Source organism: Talpa europaea (assembly GCF_964194135.1).
Source record: "Talpa europaea genome assembly, contig: HAP1_SCAFFOLD_554, whole genome shotgun sequence".
In the NCBI taxonomy this organism is placed as follows: domain Eukaryota; kingdom Metazoa; phylum Chordata; class Mammalia; order Eulipotyphla; family Talpidae; genus Talpa; species Talpa europaea.
In genome coordinates this window covers 1-10,235 of record NW_028167624.1, presented here as the reverse complement: position 1 = coordinate 10,235, position 10,235 = coordinate 1, and the positions used below count along the sequence as shown (strand labels likewise).

General features: G+C 49.9%; 2 protein-coding genes across 2 annotated transcripts; both read left to right on the top strand.

Moving 5' to 3' along the window:
* Window positions 1-679: 679 nt before the first annotated feature.
* On the top strand, window positions 680-6,048 carry LOC311188182 (CTD nuclear envelope phosphatase 1; the record flags this gene model as incomplete). The annotated part of the gene is made up of 8 exons (XM_084259942.1): window positions 680-781; window positions 3,614-3,680; window positions 3,776-3,894; window positions 4,077-4,148; window positions 4,533-4,649; window positions 4,877-4,988; window positions 5,419-5,503; window positions 5,805-6,048. 8 exons carry the CDS (start codon window positions 680-682, stop codon window positions 5,863-5,865), a joined length of 735 nt encoding a protein of 244 aa, XP_084116068.1. The 3' UTR covers window positions 5,866-6,048.
* A 1,803-nt stretch (window positions 6,049-7,851) lies between these two features.
* On the top strand, window positions 7,852-10,046 carry LOC311188181 (gamma-aminobutyric acid receptor-associated protein; the record flags this gene model as incomplete). The annotated part of the gene is made up of 4 exons (XM_084259941.1): window positions 7,852-7,941; window positions 8,490-8,568; window positions 8,706-8,824; window positions 9,301-10,046. The coding sequence occupies 4 exons, from the start codon at window positions 7,852-7,854 to the stop codon at window positions 9,364-9,366; spliced, it is 354 nt and encodes a 117-aa protein (XP_084116067.1). The 3' UTR covers window positions 9,367-10,046.
* Window positions 10,047-10,235: the final 189 nt, after the last annotated feature.

Sequence of the window (10,235 nt, the reverse complement as noted above, 5' to 3'; positions counted from 1 at the left end):
GAGCCCTTTGGGCGGTAAAATGGCGCCTGTCAGAGTGGGAAATCCAGCTGCAGAGGCTGTAGCCCCGCTTCCCAGCGGCTAAGGCACCACCGACCTCGGGGAGGGGGAGGCCGCTCCGGTCCAGCCGTCCTCGTCCTTCGGCTCCCCCTCCCCCTCTTTTCTTGCTCCTTCGCTCAGCTGTCCAGTTCTCTGCGGACGCAGCCCTTTGAGCGCCGCTGCCCCCGCCCGCCCCTTTCCCGCGGGCAGCCCCCTAGTGCGCCTGCGCAGCGGGCCACCCTTCGCTCCCCCTTCCCCTCCCCCTTCTCCCTCCCTCCTTTCTCCCTAGCCCCCTCCCCCACTACCCCCTCCCCCAATTCTCCATCCCCTTCCCTCCCGGTCTCGAAGGACCCCGTCCTAGCCCGACCTGTCTCATCCCGCAGCCCCCGCGAAGCGGTCTGTACCATTCCCCGCCCATGTGGGCCCCCGCGGGCTGCCCACGCCTGTCCCCCAGCTCCCGGTTCCGCTGGGCTTTCCCCTCGTCGGGGGTGGCTTTCTGAGCCTTCCGCTCCTTGCTCCTCTCTATCGCTTTTCCTGCCACTCGGGGCCCCCGTACCCCCTCCCGGCGGCGGGGGGCTGCCCCGGGGGGCTGGCGGAGCTGGGCCGCGGGGGCCCCGGGGCCGGCGGTGCCGGGGTCATCGGGATGATGCGGACGCAGTGTCTGCTGGGGCTGCGCACGTTCGTGGCCTTCGCTGCCAAGCTGTGGAGCTTCTTCATTTACCTTTTGCGGAGGCAGATCCGCACGGTGAGCCTGGATGGGTGGTCGTGGTGGTGGGGACTTCAGTCAGCGGTGCTCAAGGGTTTTCGGAAAGTGTCGGGCCTGTGGCTGGGCCTAAGAACGGTGTCCTGGCAGTGCCTTCTCCGCTAGAGAATTAAGGCATCTTTAATTGGGCTTGAGGTGGGATGGGGAGGAGGGAAACTATCACAGAACTGAGATTTGGGGGGACTTAGACGGGAAACGGATTTGGCAGTTCTTGGGGGCTAGGGTGTGGGTGGAGCGCACTTTTAGAAAGCTGGAGTTGTTGCTGAAGAAAACGAGAAGCGGGGAACACCTGTTTGATGGCAGCCTGTGTGTTGATGTGGATTTGTGGAAGGCCTCCTATTTTTAGGAATCTCCGTGTGTGTTTGATCTTATAACAAGGGAAAGGCTTATGTGTCAAAGGTGATGGTGGGAGGGCAGGCAAGGATGGAGACTTGGGAAAAACTCTGAATGTCAGCCCCCCACCTCCTCCACGGTCCGGAATACTTATTTCATAGTGTGCATGTGGTATCTGGATTTAATGAGATCTTGGGACTAAAAAAAGAGACTGCTTTAGTTGTGGAAAGGAACCATTAAAGTTTGAGGGTGTCCCTATCAGGAGACTACTTGTCATTTGTAGGGCTTGAATCTGAGGACTTGCATGTTTCTCCAAGAGGCCTTAATATTGTGAGAGGTACTCTGAGGAGTGGAGACTGTGGACAAACCCAAGTATCTCTGGGCTCCCTCCCCCATAGTTCTTCAAGGTCAAAGCTTCATAGACTAACAATTAATGAATGTGCTGTTGTGCTCTCATCACCACCCGGGAGAAATCACTAAAGGAGTCTGGGGAGAATTCAGTGAACTGGGGTGAGTGTCTCTGATCTGTACTCTTTATTATATTTCTGTAAAACTTGAAGGGGCTGCCTAGGTCAAAGAATTTCCAGAAAGTCCTGGTGGTTGTGGTGCTTGACTTACTGATTTGGGGCAATGGTCATTGCTTTGGAGTCAGTCTCTTAGCGGTCTGCTTCTACTTCCTGATTTAGGATGAAGATTGTTCTGGGTGGTCATAGTTGTAGGTAGGACTGTTACCCTAAGACAAAAGTTAGGAACCAAAAAGAATTTGGGGTCAGAGATGCTGAGATGTATGTGGGGCTAGCTCCTGGGGTTTTCTTTATGTGCTAGTTGACATTCTCTCTGCCTGACCCTGTTCCATACATCCCCTGGTCTCCCCTAATACATCAGTTTTTTGCTCTGGGTGCAAGGATTAGTGCTATAACACAATCAATGCTTAGTTACTTGCAAAACTGCTCTCCTTAGGCTGCGCTGACCCCACAGCCTTTTGTCTTTCCTTCCAATCTGGTTTCTCCCCTCCACCCCCTGTCTGGCAGATGCTTGGAGCATTCCCTACATGCCCAGCATGTGCAACCCGAGATAGCAGGTCAGGACACCCGAGCTGTTGCAGCCCTCATCATGGCCCAGGGAGAAAAGAAGGGCAGATGCTTTGGGATTAGGGGAAGAAGGCACTTTGGTTTGATAGGTGGGGGCTCAGGCCTAGGGATGGGCTGAAAGCATTTGTGCTTAGAAGAGAGCAGAGGAGAGGAGAGATTGACCAGGCTTTGCATAGAGGAGACCCAAGGGTAGAAATTGGAGCTTCTAAAGAAAGCTTGGAGAAGCTGGAAGGCTGAGGTGGTGAGGTCCTTGTTTCTTCCTCATCTTTCACTCACAACCCTTCACTCTGGTCTTCTGCATATCCTGTCAGCCTGGCAGGTGGGGCTTCCCAGTTTCTCTGCCTTGTGCTGGGTACCAAGATAAGGAGGCTGTTCAGTGGACTGAGGTCCTCTGCAACTTGTGACTTGGCTAGTAGAGATAGAAATGGACAGGTGGCTGGTTAAAATAGGCCTAGTGGCCCCTGGCCAGAGGAACTTAGCTGACCTGACAACCCCTGGATTCCCTCATCCTCCATTTCTTTAAGGACCCAAGGAACTTCTCTCCTGACTTTTAACTCTCCCAAGGAATTCCATTCTCAGGAATCTGAGGCTCTTAGTTCCCAACTGGAGGTGATGGGAATGATCACAAAGAGTCCTTGGGGTGGAGGTGGGGAGGGTCTTGTGTTTCTTTGTTTAGCAAAGCAGTATAATATCATGGGAAAGAGGGCAAGTTCTTGGGTTGGATTGCTTGAGTACAATCTCCACCTCTTCATTGATTCTATTAGCTGATCACCCTGCTAAAATGTTCTGGGAACACAGCCATGATTGAAACAAACCATATTCTCATAGAGTTTGCATTCTAACTTGGGGTGGGGGGGACAAACAATTAAATTCCTATCTGTGTATTTAATCTCTCCAACCCTGGATTTCTTCATCTTTAAAGCAGAGATGATGTTGTTTCTTCATCACTGAAACAGATGTTACATTATTATTAGGGTGGTTTTGAGAATTAAGTAATTTACATAGTGCCCAGCATATGGTAAATGTTTGACACGTACCACCTATTATTGTCACTGGGGAAGAGGAAGATTTCCTTGTGAAGGTTTTTTTTTTTTTTTTTTAAAGATTGATTTATTTATATGTACAAGAACCAGGGTTGAGAGGATTCACCAGAGAGAGTGAGGAACAGAACAGGCAGATTGACTGAAGTACACTGCTGAGGGGACCAGTGGGTGAGACTGAAGAGGTCTGCTGAGCCATGGGGGTAGCTCCCAGGCCGGGGATTGAACTTGTGCTGCAGCGGCTGCGGCTGTGGCAAGCTTCATAGGTTGCGTCTTAACCCCTTGTGCCACCAGGTAGGCCCCATCCTTGTCCAGGGTTTTAATCCTGTATGCTTTCCTGCCATTTTTAGGTAATTCAGTACCAAACTGTTCGATATGATATTCTTCCCTTGTCTCCTGTGTCCCGGAATCGGCTGGGTGAGTGTGCTGACTGGGAAGACTCCTTTAATGTGAAGTAGGGTTCAAGGGCTGGGTTGAGGTTGGTTGGTATTATCCCTCCCATTGTGGTTCAGGCCAGGTGAAGAAGAAGATCCTGGTGCTGGATCTGGATGAAACACTTATTCACTCCCATCATGATGGGGTCCTGAGGCCCACAGTTCGGCCTGGAACGCCTCCGGACTTCATTCTCAAGGTGTGTGGGGATAAGAAGAGATGAAATAGTTCCAGCTGTTATTCTGCTTATACCTGGATCCCCGTTCCCAATCCCAGCATGTCTTGTCCCCTTCCATGTCCCCTCCACTAGCATCAGGTAGTGGGAGGGTGGGGTGTCCTTTAGGTTTGTGTTGTGGACAGCCCTTCCCTGTTCTTCTATAGGTGGTAATAGACAAACATCCTGTCCGGTTTTTTGTACATAAGAGGCCTCATGTGGATTTCTTCTTAGAAGTGGTGAGTTTGTGGAAGCTAAAAGGAGCTCTGATAAAGAAGTAGCTTTACAGCTTTTAAATGTAGAGGTTTTGGAGGAGGTAAACAGTAAGGAGAAATGGGTACGGGCAGTATTGGAGGGGGGGATGTTGTAGCATGGTTAGAGAATGGCTTTCAGTAGTTTGGGTTCATTGTTGTGTTGGTATAATTTTTGCCCTTTTGTTCTTACATCTCTGACCCTTAGGGTTGTATGGTGTCTGAGACTCATTCAGAATTTTGTGTCCCCAAAGATACTCCATGTTGCTAAAAGGCCTGAAGGATGAGACTGAATTCCTAGTGAATGAGAACTGTATGTCTAAATGCTTGAGCACCTTGTCTGACAACTCTCTCTTCCCTGATCTATTTCAGGTGAGCCAGTGGTATGAACTAGTGGTGTTCACAGCAAGCATGGAGATTTATGGCTCTGCTGTGGCAGATAAACTGGACAATAGCAGAAGCATTCTCAAGAGGAGATACTACAGACAGGTAAGGGGCGAGAATCCAGGTCTAAGAGTGAGGCTCAGGAGTCAGGCCATCAGGGAGGGATCTGCATTTCAGGCAACTGTCCTGAAGTGATAGCTTCTGGGCGTGTGGGGAGGTGTTCTGCACAGTCCCCTTGGTGTGAGTTGGCTTTCCATGGGTGTTGTTGGGATTGGGAAAGCAATCACAGAGGGTGAGTCTCCTTTTGATGCTGAGCTCACCCTGCCTTCCAGCACTGCACTTTGGAATTGGGCAGCTACATCAAGGACCTCTCTGTGGTCCACAGTGACCTCTCTAGCATTGTGATCCTGGATAACTCCCCAGGGGCCTATAGGAGCCATCCAGGTATGGGGGAAGGTGGTGAGACTGGCATGACCAGAAAGTGGTTCTGAGGATGTCTTTTAAATGCATGGAACTGGGATTCCCTGGGTTATTATAGGTTCAGATGCAAGTTATTTCTCTTAAATGAGATGTCCCCACCCATCCCCCCTTGTCTGTTTCATTTATCAGGTATTTCATGTCAGGCTTGTTTTAGGTCAGACACAAAGACAGTATTTTCAGTTAGAAACCTCATACTAGTATAATGTGTGATGATTAAAATTAAATTTTATTTTGGAGGATAAATCAGGAAGGTCTTACTTAGGTCATTGAGTTGGGGGGCAGTGGGGGGGGAGTATATATTTTGAAGTAATGATCCCCACCCTCAAATAAAAGAAAAAAACTCTGTCTCTCTTGAATCTTTTGTTTTTCTCATGTGCATTTTTACCCACCCTAGACAATGCCATCCCCATCAAATCCTGGTTCAGTGACCCCAGTGATACCGCCCTTCTTAACCTGCTTCCGATGCTGGATGCCCTCAGGTAAGGGAAGCAAGACACTTAGATTTCTGAGGAAAGGAGGTGGTGGGAGATCCCAGGAGGGAATAAAAGTTTGTCCTGTTTTACTTAACTAATTTCTCTTCCTTTAAGAACATAGCATTTGAACTCAAGTCTTACATTAAGTTCATCACTTTTAGCCATTGGGATTGGGCAAATAACCTCAGTCTCACCACGTGAAAATGGCAGTCATTTCTGCCCCACATCTCCATTGAGACTGCCTTACACTAGCGTTGTGAGGATATCAACTATAAGGACTCTACCAATGCAATTATTGTCATCCCAGGTTCACCGCTGATGTTCGTTCTGTGCTGAGCCGAAATCTTCACCAACATAGGCTCTGGTGACAGCTGCTCCCCCTCCACCTGAGTTGGGGTGGGGGGGAAAGGAGGGGTGAGCCCTCAGGATGCCGTCTGATGCCCTGTCTGATGGTGAGGACTGCCTGGGCAGGGTCTGCCCCTCCCACCCCTCTCTGCCCTGGGAGCCCTGCACTCCACTTGGAGTCTGGATGGACACATGGGTCAGATGCTGAAGCAGCCTCACTCTAACTTCGTGTTCGCACTCCCTGGAAACCCCAGACTGGGACATAAGCGGAGGCTTAGGAGAGCTGAAACAGTGTCTGTGATGGAGACAGGACTGGCCAGAGTGAAAAACAGACATTCGGTAATCCGGGAGACTCAAAGTGAAGCCAAGCCAGCTTTGTTGTGATTTGATTTTTTAAAAACTCTTGTAAAAAACTGATCTAATTCTTCACTCCAAGGGCTGGGCTGTGGGTGGGAAAATGGGGTTTTGGGCCACTGGATTTCCCTAAACTTTACTTTTCCCACTTTCCCCTTCTTCCTAGATTCCCTCAGACCTGTAACCAGCTTTGTCTTATTTTCTTTCCTCTTTTAACCATGCATTATAACTTTGAAACCAAAGCTGCCCTAGGTCCTTCTCTGGGTGTCTGGGAAATGAAGGGAGGGGGTCTTTGTTCACATCCCCCCCCCCCCCCCAGCCTGAGAGTAGGCAGACTGCTGTTGGACAAGAGAGGTAGGGGGAGTGGTGGTATTGACTTTGTGGGGATGGGGCAGTGAATATCGACATCAAATGCTTTGGTGAGAAGGGTCTTGTGATAGGATGGGCTCCCTGATGGGTTACAAAAGGACAGCTGTGTGTCCTGAGGGAAATTGAGTGGCAGAGCTGCAAGACACACAAGTCTGGACGGCAAGGAAACCCGGATGCCAGAAGACATACTGCAGGAGAAAAGCTGGGCTTCACAAGGATTAGCTAAGTGGGTACTGCTCTCAGGCGGCCGGTGTCCCAGGTCTTCCACTGGCCTTTACTCTCCTGGGCAAGACTGGACACCCGCCCTGCGGGCTCCACCTCCCGCCCTACGGGCTCCACCTCCCGCCCTACGGGCTCCACCTCCCGCCCTACGGGCTCCACCTCCCGCCCTACGGGCTCCACCTCCCGCCCTACGGGCTCCACCTCCCGCCCTACGGGCTCCACCTCCCGCCCTACGGGCTCCACCTCCCGCCCTACGGGCTCCACCTCCACAGCACCCTCCTCCCCAAGCCGGCTCTACTTCCTCGCACCGCCACGTGACGCTCCGCCCTTCTCTGAGATCACATGATTTAGCTTTGCAAATGCTGAAAGTGTTCTTCCGCGCTGACGTAGTCCCTACCTTTTGGACCTCCTTTCCTGTCCCTGTTGGGCTACTCATTCCTTGAACTTAAGTGTTCTGTGCATCTCCGAATGTATATTTTGTTGCTGTCCTTTATTTCTGGGGACCATCTCCACCTAGGTACTATTTTGTTTTGGTGTCAACGGCCGCTTCCAGCGTACCAACACGTTCGTGAATAGCTAGCCTTGTAATTATCTCGTCTGTTTTTCCTCTACGTTATTTCCGAAAAGAACTTTTGGAGAACCCAGTTTCAAATTATGATTGTCATCTCCTAGTCCCCTACCCCTTTTCATCCCTAGCTCCATGTGGGGGAAGGTTGGGAAATAGGTTATCAGTTATTTTCAACGATAGCAAAATACAATCACCTTGGTTACGTCAACTGCGTAGCCCACAAGTTGAATCCAGAGCAATTACGCTGATGGCGTGGGGGGGGGCCTTTAGTAGGTGGTGCCACGCTAGTGGCGTTAGGGTCACTGCGCTAGAGGCGTAACATAGCTGGTGGGGCGGCCCCTGTTGTGCTGCATCGGGGCTGTGAATAGGGAAGTGGCGCAAGTCCTGGGATCGCTCCGCTGAATTCGCCCGCGCGTCGCTGCCGTCGCTGCCGCCCCCTGTCCCGGCCCCCCCGGGTTCCCTCAGCCCAGCCCGGTCCAGCCCGGTTCCCGGGAGGATGAAGTTCGTGTATAAAGAGGAGCATCCGTTCGAGAAGCGCCGCTCTGAGGGCGAGAAGATCCGAAAGAAATACCCGGACCGGGTCCCGGTGAGGACAGCAGCTAGGGCCGAGGGCGCTGGCACTTGACGCCACAGCCTGATTTGGGTGCGGGACGGGCAGGCTGCCGATTATGGCGGGGTTGAGAATTAGTCTGAATTTGCTGTCTCTGGGAAAAAGGTGAAAGGAGTGGGGTTACAGTAGAGGGAAGGGTGAGGGGATGTGGATGAGAGAAATAGACATTGGCTTTCTTGTCGGAGGCTGTAGGGAGTTTGACAGTCTGGTCTTCACATGGTTAATCCTCCAGCTAGGTAGGTTTTCGAGATTAAAGCGCTGATCTGCCCAGGGAAGTCATCGCCCTCTAATTAAGATAGTTGTTTATTATGACGTCCTTTGTAGGAATACTGTGTGTTTAGGAGAGTTTGAGTCAGTGGGGTCAGGAATTCTGGACTCAGGGATACACCGCGTGTGCAGAGACAAAGAGAAATGAGTCTGGGGTAGGTTTGGGTGGTAGTGAGACTGCTATTTTGAATTTTTGACAGGTAGAGCTTTCGCACTGTATACTTAATGTCTCTTAATTTTCATTTTCCCTTCATCAGGTGATAGTAGAAAAGGCCCCCAAAGCTCGTATAGGAGACCTGGACAAAAAGAAATACCTGGTGCCTTCTGATCTCACAGGTAGGAATCTGACCTAAGACCCAGGATTGCTTCCAGTGGGTGGGAGTGCAATCTGTGGGAAGAGGTTTCGATAGCAGCTGTTCTTTTTAAGGCATTTGTGACCTCTGTGACTTTATTGCATCTTGCATCTTTGGCAGTTGGTCAGTTCTACTTCTTGATCCGGAAGCGAATTCATCTACGAGCTGAGGATGCCTTGTTTTTCTTTGTCAACAATGTCATTCCACCCACCAGTGCCACGATGGGTCAATTATACCAGGTATGGTGACTCGGAAGTGGTGGAGGCTTTGGAGATGAGTTGGAAGAGAATGAGGGGAAGAAAGTTTTAAATAAGCAGTTCTTTGAGTAAACTGAGTTGCTTAGCTCTCAATTTTATCTTTGGTCTTGAAATTTTAGGGTAGTCCTGAGTTGGAGTTTAGATGGAGCTGTGGAAGTAGAGAGAAGGGGACAACAGTAAGCTGGAGCAGTAAAGATGGAAAGGCTGTTTCAGTCACGACCCTTCCTTCCTTCCCTATTTGAAGGAAGCAGAGAACAGTTTGAGATCTTTTTGCTCAGGACTACTGCTAGGAATAATATTGCTTGGTTGCTAAGGTTTGGATCAAGTGAGGGAGAGAATCAAGGCACTAGTTTTGGGGTCTTCAAAAAGATTGTTTTTTGAAGAATGTGTCTGGACAGTGGGTGTTTCATGTATCTAAAGCCAGGTGCATCTAGCATCATTTTCTGCTTTCACCCCAGGAACACCATGAAGAAGACTTCTTTCTATACATTGCCTACAGTGATGAAAGTGTCTACGGTCTGTGAAGCTGCTACCCCTGAGGTGGGGGTCTCATTCTACAGAGAGAGAGGTGGCCCCCTTTCCTTGACGTACTCCTCTTCAGGCTCAAACACCACCTCCCTTCTTCAGGACCTGCACTTCCTAATGTTTGAGACTCTCTCTTCAGGCCCTCTCCACAGGAGGGTTAATGAGGGAGATGGCATATAGTACCTCTCCTTTCTCCTTTCTTTCCCTTTCTCTACCACTTTTGCTTTAGACTTCTTGATTGTCAGTCTCTGTCACATCCAGTGATTGTTTTGGTTTCTGTTCCCTTTCTAACTGCCCAAGGGGCTCAGAACCCCAACAAGCCTTTCCTTTCACTACCTTCTCTTTTGGGGGTAGATGGAAGGGACTGAAATTGTGCGGGGGGGGGGAATGGTAGAAGGCACATCAATAAAGAGGAAACCACCAAGCTGAACTGGATTTTGCTTTGTGTTGCTTCCCTCACCATTTTTTGTGTTAAGTGGTGGGGAAAGAGGAGGTTGGAGGGATAGTATTTTGGTTAATTCTCTTCATTTTGGGCTGTATCCCCTGTGCATAAAAAGGGTACTTTTTTTGAGATGGACTATTTTCAGTATATCGTTTCATGACAACTCAGCTTTATATGTGTTTACTGAGTTATGTAAAAAATACTTTTTTTTTTTTTAACTTTGGTTTCCTATGAGGAAAGTTTAACAGTACCTGCTTTAGATAAACACGTCCAAGTTTGTTATTACCTCCTGGGTTATTATGGATGAGACTTTCTTGTTTAGGAGCTGGTAAAAGGATCCGTCCTCGGTGGCACGTAACTTGGTTAGGTTTTGTGCTGTGCTGTGGGATCTAGTGAAGTGGAATTCAAGGGAGGAACAAGACCGGG